Genomic DNA, 19,001 nt, shown 5'->3' with positions numbered 1-19,001 from the left:
ACTAACAATGAAAGATCAGAAAGAGAAATTAAGGAAACAATCCCATTTACCATCGCAACAAAAAAGAATAAAATTCCTAAGAGTAAACCTACCTAAGGAAGCAAAAGACCTGTACTCAGAAAACTATAAAACACTGATGAAAGAAATCAAAGATTACATAAACAGATGGAGAGATATACCATGCTCCTGGATTGGAAGAATCAATATTGTGAAAATGACTATACTACGCAAAGCAATCTCCAGGTTCAGTGCAATCCTTATCAAATTACCAATGGCATTTTTCAAAGAACTAGAACAAGAAATTTTACAATTTGTATGGAAACACAAAAGACCCCGAATAGCCAAAGCAATCTTAAGAAAGAAAAACGGAGCTGGAGGAATCAGGCTCCCTGACTTCAGACTATACTACAAAGCTACAGTAATCAAGACAGTATGGTATTGGCACAAAAATAGAAATATAGATCAATGGAACAGGATAGAAAGCCCAGAGATAAACCCATGCACATATGGTCACCTTATCTTTGACAAAGGAGGCAAGAATATACAATGGAGAAAAGACAGACTCTTCAATAAGTGGTGCTGGGAAAAAAGGACAGCTACAGGTAAAAGAATGAAATTAGAACACCCCCTAACACCATACACAACAACAAACTCAAAGTGGATTAAGGACCTAAATGTAAGGCCAGACACTATAAAACTCAGAGGAAAACACAGGCAGAACACTGTATGACATAAATCACCGCAAGATCCTTTTTGACCACCTCCTAGAGTAAGGGAAATAAAAACAAAAATAAACAAATGGGACCTAATGAAACTTAAAAGCTTTTACACAGCAAGGAAAGCATAAACAAGTGAAAAGACAACCCTCAGAATGGGAGAAAATATTTGCAAACGAAGCAACTGACAAAGGATTAATCATAAAGAAGACGAAAAGGCAACCCTCAGAATGGGAGAAAATAGTTTCAAATGAAGCAACTGACAAAGGATTAATCTCCAAATTATACAAGCAGCTCATGTAGCTCAATATCAAAAAAACAAACCCAATCCAAAAATGGGTGGAAGACCTAAATAGACGTTTCTCCAAAGAAGACACAGATGGCCAACAAATACATGAAAAGATGCTCAACATCACTAATCATTAGAGAAATGCAAATCAAAACTACAATGAGGTATCACCTCACACTGGTTAGAATGGCCATCATCAAAAAATCTACAAACAGTAAATGCTGGAGAGGGTGTGGAGAAAAGGGAACCCTCCTGCACTGTTGGTGGGAATGTAAACTGATACAGCCACTATGGAGAACAATATGGAGGTTCCTTAAGAAACTAAAAATAGAACTACCATATGACCCAGCAATCTCACTACTGGGCATATACCCTGAGAAAACCATAATTCAAAAAGAGACATGTACCACAATATTCATTGCAGCACTATTTACAATAGCCAGGACATGAAAACAACCTAGATGTCCATCAACAGATGAATGGATAAAGAAGATGTGGCACATATACACAATGGAATATCAGCCATAAAAAGGAACGAAATTGAGTTATTTGTAGTGAAGTGGATGGACCTAGAATCTGTCATACAGAGTGAAGAAAGTCAGAAAAAGAAAAACGAATTATCATATGCTAACGCATATATATGGAATTTTAAAAAGCAGTACTGATGAATCTAGAGGCAGGGCAGGAATAAAGAGGCAGACGTAGAGAATCGACTTGAGGGCATAGCGGGGGGAAGGGGAAGCTGGGATGAAGTGAGAGAGTAGCACTGACATAAACGCTACCAAATGTAGATACTGCAAAGCTGTGCAGCATGGCCAAAAAAAAGAAAAAAGGACTCAAACACAGAATATGTAAAGAACATCTACAAATCATTAGGAAAAAAATAATCCAGGAGAAAAATTAGCCAAAAAAACTTGAACAGGCATCTCAAAATAGAAGACATTCAAATATCCGACCCACAGAAAAAAGATGCACTAGTTATTAAGAGAATGCAAATCAAACCCATAACAAGATACCCTTAATGCCTACCCGAATTATAAAAATGAAGACAGATAATAACAATTGTTGGTAAAGATGCAGCACCCCTGAAACTCTCATACAGTACTGCCATTAGGAGTGTAAATTGACACAACCACTTTGGAAAACTTAAAAGTATCTAGTAAAGCTAAAAATACATACCAGATGACCCAGCAAGTCTACTTCTAAGTATCCGCCTAACAGAAACAGATATTCACACTCATCAAAAGACTTATACAGCTATGTTCACAGCAGCATAATTTGTAATAGCCAAAAACCGAAAACAACCCAAGTGTCCACCAACAGAAGATAAATAAACTGAGGTATATTCTTACAATGAGAATAAGAAAGAACTAACTATATATACAGGAATAAATCTCTCATAACTTTAGCATATGCCAAACCCCCCAAAAAAGTATATACCATACGATTCCATTAAAAAAATTCATAGAGAGGGAAAACTACGATATAAAATCAGGATAGGAGTAACACTTGCTTGGGGAGAGTTGATGGATAGTGACTCCAAGAGAGTATAAGACAGGATTCTGGGGTACCATTTCCCAAATCTGTTTCCTGACCTGGATACTTATTACATGGGTGTGGTTGCTTTGTAGGAAAATTCATCAGGTTCTACACTTACGATTTGTGCACTTTTTATTATGTATATCACACATCAACAACAAATTTAACTAGAAAAGAGTTAATGTTAATATTCAGATCAGAAAAAATGTACTGCCAGTTAATCTTTTGATTACCTTCAACTCACAGTAACCCTAGAGAAAATTTCCTAAAGCGATAAGGTTTTTAAAACTGAAAATAAATGCATAGGTACTTTAGTACTTTGGTTTAAATTTAATTAATTTTAATTTACTATCTTAAAGAGGAGATACAGATATACATACAGATACATATCATCTCATATATATAAAATACAATAAAATTTCTTTCATGTATTACATTCTCAACAGAGATGATATCACCACCAAAGGAGCAAAAGTTGGTTACTGAGGGAAGAAAAAAATCTAGAGATATTGCAATGGTTTGTGGCTCTCTAAAGCTCGACCCTACCTGCAAAATCCTATTCTTTAGTATTTAATTTCTCCTGTTAGGTAAAAATTAACATAATTTAACCTTCTCTTTAGAGAGTAATTATTAAAACGTTGAGAAAGAGTGGAACATAGAGATATTCAATAAATGTTTGCCTTCATATAGACTGAATGATCGATTTGTAGAATGAAAAAACTATGACCTAGGTAAGTTCTCATATTTTTCCAAAGTCATACAATGGCAAAACAGGATAAAAACGTGATGTCATGACTCTTAATCTGTTTCAGGGATACACCCTCAAGTTTATGGGTTCACTAGCATGACCCTAGACTCACTGTAATATTGTTAAGTATTATCTGAAGAAAAGAATAAGGAAGGGGCAGAGGATGATCAATCCCTGATGCCTGGGTGTCTGCCAGATCACCCACAGTATGAAATGGCAGGCATGTTGTCATCTATTACATGAGGTAAAAGTAAGTGAAACCTAAAAATGATAGCTCCAACCCCAGAAGAGTTGTTCCTGAATCCACAATAAAGTGCAAAATAATGAGAAATTGGCTAAATGCGGGATTCCTTGGCTGCTGTTAGCCATACTACCTACGACAGAAAGATAAAGACTGTTTTAGGGTAGATCCTGATGTTGCACCAACCCAGGTTCCAGATGTTCCAATACATCAGGCTGCTAAGCACAGAACTGTCACAAAAGAGAATTTGTGCTCCACAGCAGATAACTCTTCTTTGACCTCTGTAACTCATCCTCTGTTTACCAAAATGATTCAGGTGGGAAAGGGACAAAATAAGGAAACTACTGAAACCAGAGGATATAGTGTAAAGTTGTCTCATCATCAGAATGGTTAAGTTAGGAGTAGTCTATGGTTTGAAGTCCATGGCATGTTTAGGCTACTGCAGGACCCACAGCTCACTACTGAACAGTCCTGAGTGGCTGCAACTAACCCAAACATACAGCAACCTAATCCCAACAAGACTGCTAGACTGGAAGAATGGATACAAGTGGCCACTAAGTTTGTTTCCTGAGAAGGGGAATTGTTCGGTCCCTCCTCTGCATGCAAAGTGGATCACTCCAGATGAAGTGGTTGATATACTGCATATGCAGGCCATACAAGACTGGCCTTACAGTGACCAGGATATTCAACCACTTAATATGCCCCACCCCCAGGTCATGGTGAATACCATGATAAAGGTTTCTCCTTCTACATGGTCCCCCATGTAACTCTCCTGTTACCAACATAAACTGTTCAGGATGCTGGATCCGATTTGCTGTCTCAAGCTTCCTTTATGGGTCTTAGGGATGATAGTAAGAAAACTAAATTAAAAGTAAGCGGAAGAGATAAGGGAGATGGCAAATGACTTGTCCCAATAGAGTGAAAGTTTTTCGTGGTTATCAAGAAACTGGATGAATAAAGCAGACACTGATGGGGTTGAAGCAAAACTTTTTAATGAAGCATTATCAGATTGGATGGACTGATGGGACCTGCTAGTGGTCTCCCAGCATTGAGTGCCCCGAACAAATCCACCATATTTACTCTAGCTTGGGAGACTTTAAAAAGCCAGGGTACAAAGATGATATTAAGAGTCTGTCACCAATTCGGAAATAAGCAAAATGACTGTGAGGCCAAGATCCTGGCCCAACCCTCAGCAGCTGGGAACCCAAGGCCAAATTCACATAAGTGGGTAAAATGGCCTAGAGGTAGAGAAGAAACATTTTGACAGGGAAGCCCAATGCACTGAATCCAAAACCTATATGAGAGACTTTTAAAGGAGCAACAGTTACCCTGCGAGGACATGAGGATGCCACTGTTGATGGTGAAAATTCTATGCAAAGTGGAGTGCTGGAACAGGTATTATGAGAGGTGGTTCTGTCTCCTTTGCCAGAATGTAATACTGAGATAAATATATTTTATAGTAACACTTTCCCTATTTTAGTACTGTAACATAAGACATAAATTCACCCTTCAGCCAGGACTAATTGACCGTATCAATTAGGAACTTAAAGAATTGCCCAAACCTGCACAGGCTGCTCTTTGAAGCAATACAGAATACCCAGTGGACGAAAAGAAATTACGGTTTTAATGACACCTTGGAAGTTAAAGTGATTATCAGTGAACTTGAAGGTCATCTTGAGACCCCCCAAAACATAATCCAATACCTTCTTTCAGTATGTGACACTGCCCTGCAACTACAAACCCTGAGATGATAAAAATATTAAACTCTACCTTAGCTACTATGAAATTTCTTTAGTCCTTAAAGATGATTAAGATACCAAGCAGAGTTGCGATATTTATTTATGGTCTAAAATGACCGATTAACTACTGAATTCAAGTGAATGAGCTTCCACAGGCCAATACAACGGGAAAGACAAGCTTCAATTATTCTTTAAGACAATGGCTACTGGACAAGCCCAGAAGCCTAGAAAGATGGAATTAATGCATGTCAGTTAACTGTTTTGTGGAAGTAACTATTGGATTCCACCATCTTCGAAAATAACAAAATTAAAAGTAATGTAAAAACAAAACAAAATACCATTTTCATGTATCTAACCGACAAAACATCTTTAAATTTAATATCAGAGGTTGGACAAGGTATAAAGAAAAGGTTACTTTCCAACACTGTTTTGAGGAGTATAAATTATATGAAAGTGAGAAATAGCATAACAGTTTTGTGTCGACTTGGATTAGCTATAATACCCAGTTATTCAATCAAACACTAATTTAGATGCAGCTCTGAAGGTATTTTGCAGACATATTAACCAGATAACTTCAAGTAAAAGAGATTATTCCCCATGAATGAGCCTCATTCAATCAGGTGAGGAGCTGTAAAAGCAAAACTTCGGTTTTCCTGAACATATGCTGCCTTAAGACTACAATATCAACTCCTGCCTGAGAGCTTCCAGCTTACCAGAGAATGCCCTACAAATTTCAGATTTACCAGCCTCCACACCTGTGTGAGCCAATTCCTTGAAGATCATAATTTTTTTTTTTTTTTTACTTTTAACCTTTTAATTCCACTAATAAGAATTTACTCTATGGATATACTTAGAAAAGTTATCCAAAATATATGTATAAAAGCAGATCACTGCAATACTTTTTTTAATACCTAAAAAATAAAAACGACTCAATGTTTTTTTAAAAACATGGGGCAGGTTATATATACTGACATGGAGATGTCTAAGATATATTATTTTTAAAAGCAAGATACAGAATAACTTAATTAGGTACACAAAAAAGAATATAGTTAAATTTACTATATTTATAAACATAGATAATGTACACTGGTAAATCTATAATTTGATAATTTTTTATAAGTTCAAAAGAAATTGTTCACAAAATTACCTTTGGGGAGAATAACTTGGTGTTGCGGGGGGCTAGATTTTTTACTTTTCATTTTATAGCCTTGTTTTTTAAGGGCATGTATCATTTGTATTTTTTAAACAAAATCAACAGGGTTAGACAGAATATGAGCCTTTCTAATTTTCCTCTTTATACTCTTTACAATATTTTTTAAAACCTCACTTTAAAAGTAATTAAGTCACATGATGTTTAACATGACCAAATATTATGTCTGTAGCTATCAAAAATTGTGGTCAATACCATACCAACATGGGAAAATATTTATGAAAGGCTACATGAAAAAACGGAATACAAATTGTACATACAGATGGCAAAACACATGAAAAGAAGCTCAACATCACTAATTATTGGAGAAATGCAAATCAAAACTACAATGAGGTATCACCTCACACCCGTCAGAATGGCCATCATCAAAAAATCTACAAACAATAAATGCTGGAGAGGGTGTGGAGAAAAGGGAACAATCTTGCACTGTTGGTGGGAATGTAAATTGATACAGCCACTATGGAAAACAATACGGAAGTTCCTTAAAAAACTAAAAATAGAACTACCATATGACCCAGAATATTAGGCATATACCCAGAGAAACCCATAATTCAAAAAGACACATGGGGCTTCCCTGGTGGTGCAGCTGTTAAGAATCCGCCTGCCGATGCAGGGGACATGGGTTTGATCCCTGGTCCGGGAAGATCCCACATGCAGCAGAGCAACTAAGCCTGTGCATCACAACTACTGAGCCTGTGCTCTATAGTCCGTGAGCCACAACTACTGAGCCTGTGTTCCACACTACTGAAGCCCCACGCGCCTAGAGCCCGTGCTCCGAAACAAGAGAAGCCACCACAATGAGAAGCCTGTGCACCGCAAGGAAGAGTAGCCCCGCTCACCGCAAGTATAGAAAGCTCGCATGCAGCAACGAAGACCCAACGCAGCCAAAAATAAATAAATAAATTTATTTTTAAAAAGACACGCACTCCAATGTTCATAGCAGTACTATTTACAATAGCCAGGGCATGGAAACAACCTAAATGTCCATCAACAGAGGAATGGATAATGAAAATGTGGTACATATATACAATGGAATATTATTCAGCCATAAAAAGGAACGAAATTGGGTCATTTGTAGAGATGTGGATGGACCTAGAGAGTGTTATACAGTGAAGTAAGTCCAGAAAGAGAAAAACAAATATCGTATATTAACGCATATATGTGGAATCTAGAAAAATGGTATAGATGACCCTATTTGCCAAGCAGAAATAGAAACACAGATGTAGAGAACAAATGTACGGATACCAAGCGGGAAAGGGGTGGGGTGGAAGGAATTGGGAGATTGGGATTGACACATATACACTATTGATACTATGTATAAAGTAGACAACTGATGGGAACATACTGTATAGCACAGGGAACTCTACTTAATGCACTGTGGTGTCCTAAATGGGAGGGAAATCCAAAAGGGAGGGAATATATGTATATGTATATGTATGGCTGATTCACTTTGCTGTGCAGAAGAAGCTAACACAACATTGGAAAGCAACTATACTCCAATAAAAATTAATTTTAAAAAATTGTACATAAGGTTCAATAACAACTATGAAAATATTTAAGGGAGAAGTAGAAGGTAATAAACAAAATGAAACAGTTGATTTTTTTAATAAACTGAATAGGAAGTGGGTATTTTTCTACTCAAAGTTTTAATATTGTGATACCTCTTTTCAGTAAAACTAAATTACTTCATGATCATATAGTCTCTTATTTAAAAAATTCATACACAGTGTATTTTCTCAGAGTACTGGAAAAAATGACTAATTCAAAATATTCTGTTTGTTAACAATTTTTTTTTAAACTGCTATTGTGATTACCACTAGAGGGAGGGAAAAGTTAGGAGCAGGAAGAGAAATGGGAGATATTCTGGGTTGCTGGTAATATTTTCTCTTTTCCTGGGCTGGGGCTACGAAGGTATTTATTCTACAACAATTTATGTTTCATTCATTTTTCTGTTTGTTTGTTGTATCTCACAGTTTTTAAAAGGGTGATAAAAATTTACCTATTTATAGCCCATCAGATATATCAGAGCAAAATAACTCCTTATAAGACAAAATCCTGGGGACTTTCCTGGCAGTCCAGTGATTAAGACTCTATGTTTCCACTGCAGGGGGTGCGAGTTCAACCCCTGATCAGGGAACTAAGATCCCACATGCCACGCAGCGTGGCCAAAAGATTAAAAAAAAATAAAAAAGATAAAATCCTGAAAAATACAACCTGATTCCTTAAATATACACTTTTCATTACTTCCCTTATTTTTGTCACCCACAAAAAAAAAAAAACCTTAAGCTTCCCACTTCCTCCCTCACCTGCAAGCAATTAACAAGTCCTGCACATTTATTTCCTGAAATGTCAAATCTGTCCCTTATTTCCATCTTCAAGGCCACTGTCTTAATTTGGATCCCAGCACCGCTTGTCTGTACTAACATAACAGTCTCTCCTAGGTTGTCTTCCACAAACATTTTTTAATGCAGTACACAGAAAGAAATATATTTATCCTCTAATTCAGTACATATTTACTTTTATATAAAACTAAAAGCTTCACAATACTTACCTTATTACTTGCAATGCTCTCTGATCTATCCTATCACATCTTATTTTAACTCATCTTTTTAAACTGTAGTGGTTTCAACCCACTATACTGATCTAGCAACCTCTCAGTGTGCAATAACCACCAGTTTCAAAACCAATGTCCTTTGTAAGTGATCACTTAATCCCCAATTCAAAACATTTCCTTCAATGAATGCTGCCTAAATTGTAATCTGCCACTTCTCTTAAATATATATGATATAACTTACCTGCTTAAAAACATTCACCAGCTTCCCATCATGTCCTAGACAATAAAATACCACCTCCTTAAAGAGGCATAAAACCTTCGTATCTAAGCACTCCCTTATTTGAAAATCACTCCCACTTCTTTTCTTGCTCATACACCATTCCGTCCAAGATATTCATAGTCTAGCTTTTGTGAAAGCAGTTTTTCTTTGCCCAGAAATACTTCCCCATTCCATCTCCTATCTGTCCTTCCAAGCTCAGTTCAGGTACCCCGTCTTCTATGAAGCCTTCCCTCCTCCATTCTCCCATGCCTACCTTCTGCTACAAGGAATGCTGCTGAAAAGTAGCATTATGCCAGTACAAAAAAATACATGTCAAAATTACTGAATTTTAGGAGCTTACAATTCTTTCATAACAACTTTCCACTTACAAATGGTGGGGGGAGAGCCTGGGGGAAGGTGGAGTACTAAAACACACTATGTATAATTTTATGTATTTCATTTAATTCTCCTGATACTCTACCCTTAGTAGTAAAGTAGTAAAATTAGTACTAGTAGTAAAATGACCATGAGTACTATAGTAGTTAAATTCTACTATTTTCTACTATGCTACTATTTTCCAAGGTAGAGAGTAAGTCCTTTTTATAGAGATTTTTAAATTTGCCAAAGGTGACAAAGGGCTGGAATCAGGATCCAAAAACCATCTTCTTTCCACTACACTATGCTGAGGCCCCAAAGAGAGGTGAAGTGGTTTGCTCAGTCCGAGTCACACAGCTATTAATACCTGAAAATAAACTAGTACAGTAGGCTCCTGACTTTTTGGTCACATGTTATCAACATATATGGGAACCTATCAAACAACACATCTCTCTTAGCCATAGTCAAATAGTCTTAGGTCCTACCACCCACTCAAATACTTTACTATTAGATAGTAACTATCTTAAAAGAAAGCTGAAGTGAATCCTGTTTCCAAAATAATGTCACATGTGGAAAAGTAATACAAATTTATGTTTAAGGAACTTAAAGCAAAATCTTTCTATGAGCCAAAGATTTAATTTTTAAGAAATTACTAATTTCACACAGAAATGGCTTCCCTGTCTTAATCATAATATACAAACATAAACTTTTCTCTAAGAGCAATAATTCATAAGATGAGTTCTCATCTCAGATCTGCCATTACAAACGCCAAGTTCACTTTCATTTAACTATAAAATACATATTAACAGTCTACATCTATCTCACAGGATCGTTGGGAGAATGTACGTGAAAGTGCTTTCTTTATAAATAGTAAAATATTATTAAATAAAAAACATTGTGACTGGTATTGTTTTAGAACTACTCTGCCTATTCTAAGATACTACACGCCACAAAGCTCACCACTCCTTTTATATTGTATTCTTTTAATTTTGCACAGATAGGGAAAAAGTAATTAAACTTTTTAAGACTCTATCTAAAATGAGATATGTAATCCCCTGCGTCCATAAGTTGTGAGCAAAGACTGGGCCCTCTATTATTCTGAATGCACTGAAGTCTTTTTTTGTTTGCTTCTGGATTTTCCAATATGCTCTCAATAGTTCAGCTGTCAAGAGTAAGTGCCAGATAAAATAAGTATTATTAGAGTAAGCTTCTAAGGTATGTTTAAAGCATTTTATATCACATAAGAATTTTAGAAAAAATCTTTTTAAAATATGGGCTGTATTACTGATACCTGTTTTAATCTGTTGACCATTATGTTAGGTATGATTTTTATCTTTATACCTCAAAGGAAATAAAAGAAAATATTCCCATTGATATTTACTAAAGAAATCCTGAAGCATCATAAAAGCAGAGTTTATAATGACCTAGAATGTGAGAGTCAGATCTACCATATTGAGAGATGAATAACCACCAACTCTGCTTAGCAGTTGTTCCAGCTTCTGGATCAATAGCTTTGTTTGCAAATGGAGGGATTACATTTCTAAATAACAATCATCCTAAGGGCAAAAAAAAAAATGGTAGTATTTACCTTCACTTACAAATAAGTATATTAGAAGTTTGGATAATGAGTCCAAAGGTCTTACAGTCAAAAGCTGCTACATGGGTATCAGATTAAGATTCAATCCCAAGTACAACAATCAAAAAACAGTTTGATGTTAGCATATTTTATCCTTTTTTTTTTTTTAAAACCAATATCCTGGCTTTACTTCACTGAGTTTCACCTAAAAAGAAAGATAGTACCTATCTAGAATGGTTGTTCGGGGATTAAATGATTAAAAAAACACCTAATGTACCTCTGGGTAGCTATTCCTGCTGTTCTACAGACAAACACATCAACTGAAATTCCAGTCTTCACAGCTTCAAACTCTTAAGTCTCTGCTTAAAAAGTAATATGGTTTGTCAGTACCAGAGTTTACCACGAAGTAGCAATGTTTTTAATTAATATCTGTTTAATTTATACTTGACTGCCAGAATATAACTCATTTTAATAAATATAAATATCTTCTATAATAAACTACAAATAAGTTAATGAATAATAAACTAAAGAAGTCTACAGTTTCAAATTGGAAGTTTCAATTAAATTAATTTTCCTTAAAGAAAGTATACTATTTTTTTTTAATTACACATGAAAATCATTTTGGATTCACTATGTCCTACATACTTGGCTAACAAACATTCCCTTAAATTTTCAAAATTTTTGTCTTAACTTTTTTCCAAAACATATGGGTCCTTTTAATCTGCTCCAAACTCTTCTAGGCAGTAAGAACAGAAGCCAACATTCATGAAAGCTGAAGTGTCAAGAACTGTTCTGGGCCCTAGGGCACTGTTCATGTTTTATTCATTTTTGTATAGGTGACTACTTTACCAAAGAATCTGAGATACTGTTAAGTCAATTAACATTGCTGAAACAAATCAGTCAACAAAATAAGGCAGATGATGTGGCTACTTCAAATGAATACTCTTACATTATTGCTCAGATTTGAAACAAACCTAAAATATGCCAGCCTTTAAAATTACTTTGTGTTTGCAACGGAAAAGGAGGTTCATTTTCGTATATAGTACCTGAAACTCCAAAAGTTAAATACAAATTAGTATTCAAAATAAATTTCATGTATGCTTAACCGTAACTTATTAGAAATAAGCTATTAAAAAATGCATAGGTTCTTAAGGACTTTTTCCTCCTAATTTTTGTCTATCTATGAATACAGTGGCTCAGGAAAAATAAATATTCACAAGCCACTGATCCTTCTAACATCAGATATTGTTAGTTTCACTAACATGACTAAAACATTTTCAGAAGTTCCGATACAAATAAAAAAACGAGTGCAGGGCTACCGAAGAACCCATGAGGACCACGGTCATTACTTTGGAATCGAGTACTGTCGCCAATCCCAGGACTTGAGAAGGTAAGACGCAGGGTGAGCATCAATGGGAGTACACCGACGGGGGAGGGGAGGGAAGGGAAATGAAAAGATCAGAGAAGATTAATTACCACATTATTTGTGAAAGGGGAGGAGATGGTGGCTTGGGCCGATGGGCGAGGACCCCTCGCAAGGGAGTGGAAAAGGTTCTTTTCGCAGTTAGAAGGGACAGGGGAGTGGGAGGAGGGGCAACGATCAACAGGAACCTTCCCGAGGTGGAAGGGGTGCGTCACGAACGTAGCCGCCTCTGGAAAGAGAAAATCTGCCCTCAGGACGACCTCAGTAAGCAATGGTGAAGGAAGGGGGAGTGACCTTCCTAGGTGTGACGGAGGAAATACAGGATCACTTCCCAAAGAACGGAGAGAGACGACGTTCCCGTAGGTCCTCCCGGGTCACCGGGGACTAGAAGGGATGGTGAGACCGCCCCCGCCCCCCGGCCCCCCGGGGCCGCGTCAAGGTCGGGTGAGACCCGGGGCTGAGGTGTGGGCGTTACCTGCAGGGTCACCTCCTGAGGGTCCCAGTGCGGCCGCAGGTGTTGCAGGAGACTCAGGGCCCCCTCCCGGCAGCGCTGCTCCTCCTGATCCTGCACCGTGACGTCCAGCTTGGGGACCTCCGGGGAGCCGGGCGGGACGTGGATGTAATTGGCCATGGCCCAGGCTACCGCAGAGACTACCACAACGACGACGGCGACGGCGACCACGAGAACGGCGGGCGCCGACAGGCTGCTGGATCCTTCCGTCCCGGGGCGCCCTCGCGGGAGGGCTGGGGGCGTTCAGACTGACGGCAGAGCGGTAGGAGAACAGCTGGTGGCGGCACTCTCGCCGACCCAGGTCTGGATAGCGGCTGAACTGACCAGGGACTGCTCACGGGGAATATCCTTCTCCTCTGCGCTCGGCCGCCGGCGGGCGCGGAGCATGCCGGGACTGGCCTGACGCTGGCGTCACGCGCGGGGCGGGGCCTCGGCTGCGTTAGGATCAAGGCGGAGTTTCTCACCGCGGGCACAATGGGCCTAGTGCCTGGAGCTAGGTTACTCGGCCGTTATCGGACAGTGCGGCGCGTGCCGCTAGTCTTTAAAAGGTGGGGCTCCCGCTTGGAATGAGCCTGAGCCCTGCCAAGCCCCGAACGAAAGGCACTGAAGCTTTAGCTCACCTGATCGGGATGGTCTTGGGGTCTGGGTTTGAGGTAGGGCTGAGTTTTTCTGGGAAGCGAGGGAAGTGTCCTGAAATAACTCCAGGATCAGCCTCTGAATTTGGCCTGAGTCCGGGCAAGCTGTGTTAACTGGGTCGCCTTGATCTCGGAGCCGCTGTGTACTGAGGACTAACCACATAGTTGGGTTGGCAACTAAATTCCCATCAGCAGTATACGGAGATCATGGTATTTGGGACAGTTAAGATATTGGGGCAAGAAAGCGACTGCACTTCAAGATTTGTTTTTAAGGTCAGATGTTTGATCATACCGAGAGTTATTCAGAGTCGGCAAAAACAGGTTATAATGTAGGATGAAGATGGAAGGAAAGGAGTTTTGGGGCTCAGCCGCTAGATGCCTGTTTCAGGGTATTCCTGAGTGGGCCTTGAAAGGGCTACCTTCAAACTTTTAGTCTCATTGTCTTATAGCAGCTAATTACCCTGCTAGGGGAATACTGGAAACTGGGTAATCCACAAGTAATTTATTGGGACCTCCTAATTTTCCCTATGATTTGAGGAAAATGGGTTGAGATTTGACCTCTTAATATGTCTTGCCTGCAGCATTTGGTAAATGGTGAATACGTTTGTTAGTGGTAAATTAAATCGCTAACTGGACTCAGCTTAATTAACAATCAAAATGTTTAACTATCTCATTAGCATCAGTTTACATTCTGATTGTTCAGAAAGAACCTACTTACCTTTGTAAATCACAAAATAAATAGCTCACTATCAATAAAGGTAAACTTCATAAATTAAAAAGGAGAAGAGAGTTTTATAGACAGCAAGACAGTTGATTCAACATTTTCCAGACTTAGTCCTTTCTTTTTTAAATCGTATACTAGGAGAAACTCTAAATTATGCATTCCTTTCAATTTGGGGAGAAATAATATACTAATTTCACATTTCAAGTAGTATCTGTTGTTGTTGGGTTTTTTTGGGTTTTTTTTTTTTGGGCGGCGCCACCCAGGGTGCTGGATCCTAGCTCTCCATCCAACCAGGCCCTCGGCAGTGAAAGCGTGAAGTCCTAACCACTGGATCGCCAGGGAATTCCCTCTATTGTATCTTTGTATAATTTGTATTTTTTATTATTAAACAGTTGGCATTTTAAGAATTTTGAAGCTATGGTTTGAATTGTGAAATGATTTAATAGCAAATTACTAAAATTATTTGGGGGATTATACAAGTTTGTAATTTTAATGAAGCATCCATTAATAACTAGAAAGACCTAAAAAAAAAACAAAAACAAACCTATTAGGTACCTAAGAATAAAACTAACAAAAGATGTGTAAGACCCTTATGGATGAAATTATATTAATGGAGAAATGAACCATATCCATGAATAAGAAAAGATACTTATTAAAAAGATCTGTTTTCACTGAACAAATCAATAAGTATAGTGCAGTTACAATTAAATCTCAACTGCATATTTCGTAGAACTTGTTAAAGTGGCATTAAAATTTGCACCAAAACTTAAGGTCGAAGAGAAGCTGCTATAATTCTTTGTGGGGGAGGGAGGGTTAGAGAATAAGTTGGGAGAACACATCCTACCAGGATTTATGATATAACGGTTTAAGAATGGGCAAATAGACAAGTGGAATGTGATAAAGATGCCAGAAAAAGACCTACACACGTGTGAGATCTTTGAATATGATAAAAGTGGCATTGAAAATTAGGAAAGGATGGAGAAACAGTACTGGAATAACTGCAATTTGTATGGGAAAATTTTTTTGATCCCATTGTTACCCGAAAACTGGGTTTGCCTCTTCGTGGGTGTCAAGCCAAAAGACACAACCAAGGCAAAGAGCTGGAGAAGGTAGTATTTATTACTTGCAGCAAGTGAGAACACCAGGGATCTTTCCCAAAGCAAGTTCTCCTCGAACAGCAAAATTGGAGAAGTTTTAAACTAAGGGAACATGCATATTCATGAATATGCTTGAGTTAAGAGAATTCAGCATATTATTGGGGCAAAGGTCAACAGAGTCCAAGCTTTAGTCTTGGACTAAAGGAGGGGGGAGCTTAGTTCCTGTAGAACAACTCAAAGATATGCATCAGATTATGTATATCCATTGAGGAGGAACTAGGACTGTTTTATAGCTGAACTGCTGCTGCTTGACTGCTTTTCCACTGTTGCTACATTCCTTTGTTCCCTTAAGATCATTAATTACTGAGAGCTGTTCAAGGGCAAGCATTGCAGCCAAGCTTAGATCACAAAATGGCTTAGGCCAAAAATGGCTTCTCTTATGTCAAGAAAGCCATGCCTGGTTTTCTTTCTCTGGGGACCCCCTAGCCTATCTGCTTACAGACTTAATTAAAATTTAAAACTTCTGCTCTGTGAAAAGCTTCTCTGTGTTAAGAGAATGCAAATCCAAGACACAGACTGGGAGAAAATATTTGCAACAACAGATATCTGATGAAAGATTTGTATCTGAAATATGCAAATAACTCTGAAAACGTAACAATTGGAAAACAACCCAGTTTAAAAATGGGCAAAGGATCAGAACAGCCACCTCACCCCAAGATGAAATACAGACAGCAAACAAGCATATGAAAACATGTTCAACATCACGTCATTAGGCAATTGCAACTTAAAACTACAAGATAACACTACATACCTATTAGAATGGCTGAAGTCCAAAATACAACAAATGCTGGTGAAGATGTACAGAAACAGGACCTCTCATTCATCACTGGTGGGATGCAAAATGGTACAGCCACTTTGGAAGAGTCTGGAAGATTCTTACAAAGCTAAACATAGTCTTACCATGTGATCCATAATCATTCTCCTTGATATTTACCCAAATGAGTTGAAAACGTACATCCACACAAAAAACCTGCACATGAATATTTATAGAATCTTCATTCATAATTGCCAAAACTTGGAAACAACCAAGATATTTGTGAATAGGTGAGTAGAATAAAAAAAAACAAAAACAACAACAAAAAAAACTGGGGGCTTCCCTGGAGGCGCAGCGGTTGAGAATCTGCCTGCTAATGCAGGGGACACGGGTTCGAGCCCTGGTCTGGGAAGATCCCACATGCCGCGGAGCAACTAGGCCCGTGAGCCACAACTACTGAGCCTGAGCGTCTGGAGCCTGTGCTCCGCAACAAGAGAGGCTGCGATAGTGAGAGGCCCGCGCACCACGATGAAGAATGGCCCCCGCTTGCCACAACTAGGGAAAGCCCTTGCACAGAAACGAAGAGCCAACACAGCAAAAATAAATGAATAAATTGATAAACTCCTACCCCCAACATTTAAAAAAAAAAACAAAACTACTGGTACATCTATTCAATGGAATATTATTCAGCAATAATAAGGAATGAGGGATCAATCCACCAAAAAAAAAAAAAAAAAAAAAGGAGCCTTAAATGCATATTGTTAAGTCAAGGCAGCCAATCTGAAAAGGCTATAAAATGATTCCAACTGTATTACATTCTGGAAAAAGCAAAACAATATTAGACACAATAAAAACATCAGTGGTTGCCAAGTGTCCAGCCAGAGGGAAGGAAGGATGAATCGATGGGGCACGAGGAACTTTAGAGCTGTGAAACTACTCTGTATGATACTGTAATGGTGGATAGATGACATGAACTTTACAAAACCCATAGAACTGTACAACACAAAGAGTGAACCCTAATGTAAACTAGAGGCTTTAGTTCATACTCATGTCTTTGACAATGCAGTAGTTATTTTAAAAATGTGAATGAATGAATGAAAAAAAGTGTATAAGAAAATATAGGATCGGTTGGCCTTGTTCTCCGCTTTTCTGTTTTTCTTTTTGCAGATGCCGCCCTGCTCTCATCAGCCGCTGGCCTGCCATCTCCTTGAGTCCTAACACCATGCCTTCAATTAAGTTGCAGAGTTCTGATGGAGAGATATTTGAAGTTGATGTTGAAATTGCAAAACAATCTGTGACTATTAAGACCATGTTGGAAGGTTTGGGAATGGATGATGAAGAAGATGTTGATCCACTCCCCTTGCCAAAAGTTCATGCAGCAGTATTAAAAAAGGTCATTCAGTGGTGCACCCACCACAAGGATGATCCTCCTTCTCCTGAGGATGATGAGAACAAAGAAGAGTGAACAGAGGATATCCCTGTTTGGGATCAAGAATTCCTGAAAGTTGACCAAGGAACACTTTTTGAGCTTATATTGGCAGCAAACTACTTAGACATCAAAAGTTTGCTTGATGTTACCTGCAAGACTGTTGCCAATATGATCAAGGGGAAAACTCCTGAGGAGATTCGAAAGACATTCAATATCAAAAATGATTTTACTGAAGAAGAGGAAGCCCAGGTACACAAAGAGAACGAGTGGTGTGCGAAGTGAAATTTTGTGTCTGATGCTGTAACACTGTAAGGATTGTTTCAAATACTAGTTGCACTGCTTTGTTTATAATTGTTAATATTAGAAAAACGGTCCACAAATGCAGCAGCAAATCAGTTGTATTAGCAGAATGTTGTCCTCATTGCATGTGTAGTTTCAGTACAGATTCCAAACTTATGGCTCAGTTTCTTCTAGTATGATCAAAAGTTCTTTTTTCTTTGCTCTGAATAAAATTGAACTGTGGATTCTCTATAGAAAGTAGCATTTTGGGCTCTCCCTCTTTTTGTAAAGCAATTTCTGCCTAGTTTATTGTCCGGTTAACTTTAGTTTAGTGACTTTTAAAAGTTGGCATTGTAAGTAAAACAACTTGCAAAAAATTTTCTGAAATAGAATTAACAACGTATTATCTTTATTCATGAGTTGGAAACTGGAAAAAGGCTACTTGAGGTAAATGTTATCAGAGTGGGGTTATCAGAATGTCTTCCAGCTTCCTGGAGTCAGAGTACCACTGGTATTGATTAGCCTGTATGTAGCAGGGCTCCCTTAATTGGATCTGAGGACTTGTTTTTGCATTTTTAATCCTCTCAGCTTTGAATATGTTGGCTAGAGGCTCAGTTACTACTCAGTTTGTGTTTTGGGAGGAAACAGAATTAGACAGTTTGCTGGCTTTTCGATTAAAAAAGACAGTTAACCCATGTGGTGTGTCATCTTTTTACAATCAGTAATCCTATGTGGGGAAAACCATAAACACTACTTGCATGTAAAAAATAATTTAACCTTTAATGTTAAAATGTATGGCATAACCCAGAAAGCATCAGTCACAAATGCAAGATACTTTCAATA

The 19,001-nt window shown here is 38.1% G+C and overlaps 2 protein-coding genes across 3 annotated transcripts in view; one reads left to right on the top strand and one right to left on the bottom strand.

Moving 5' to 3' along the window:
* ETNK1 (ethanolamine kinase 1) overlaps positions 1-13,577 on the bottom strand; it is a 71,861-nt gene extending 58,284 nt beyond the window's left edge. For both annotated transcript variants that reach the window (XR_008617671.1, XM_024129057.2), the window contains exon 1: positions 13,145-13,577. Coding sequence is in view for 1 of the 2 variants with exons in the window: in XM_024129057.2 (XP_023984825.1) it covers positions 13,145-13,300 (156 nt within the window). In the remaining variant the exon portion in view is untranslated. The remainder of the gene's footprint in view (positions 1-13,144) is intronic.
* LOC102983370 (S-phase kinase-associated protein 1-like) lies at positions 11,901-18,783 on the top strand. Its single transcript, XM_028491093.2, is given in 2 exon segments — positions 11,901-13,028; positions 17,618-18,783. Coding segments are annotated over 2 exon segments (825 nt in total). The 5' UTR covers positions 11,901-12,747; the 3' UTR covers positions 18,162-18,783.
* Positions 18,784-19,001: the final 218 nt, after the last annotated feature.

The sequence above is a fragment of the Physeter macrocephalus genome, chromosome 6 (assembly GCF_002837175.3).
Source record: "Physeter macrocephalus isolate SW-GA chromosome 6, ASM283717v5, whole genome shotgun sequence".
Classification (NCBI taxonomy): domain Eukaryota; kingdom Metazoa; phylum Chordata; class Mammalia; order Artiodactyla; family Physeteridae; genus Physeter; species Physeter macrocephalus.
Note: the sequence above shows the minus strand (reverse complement) of the source record. Positions and strands in the feature narration are given on the sequence as shown.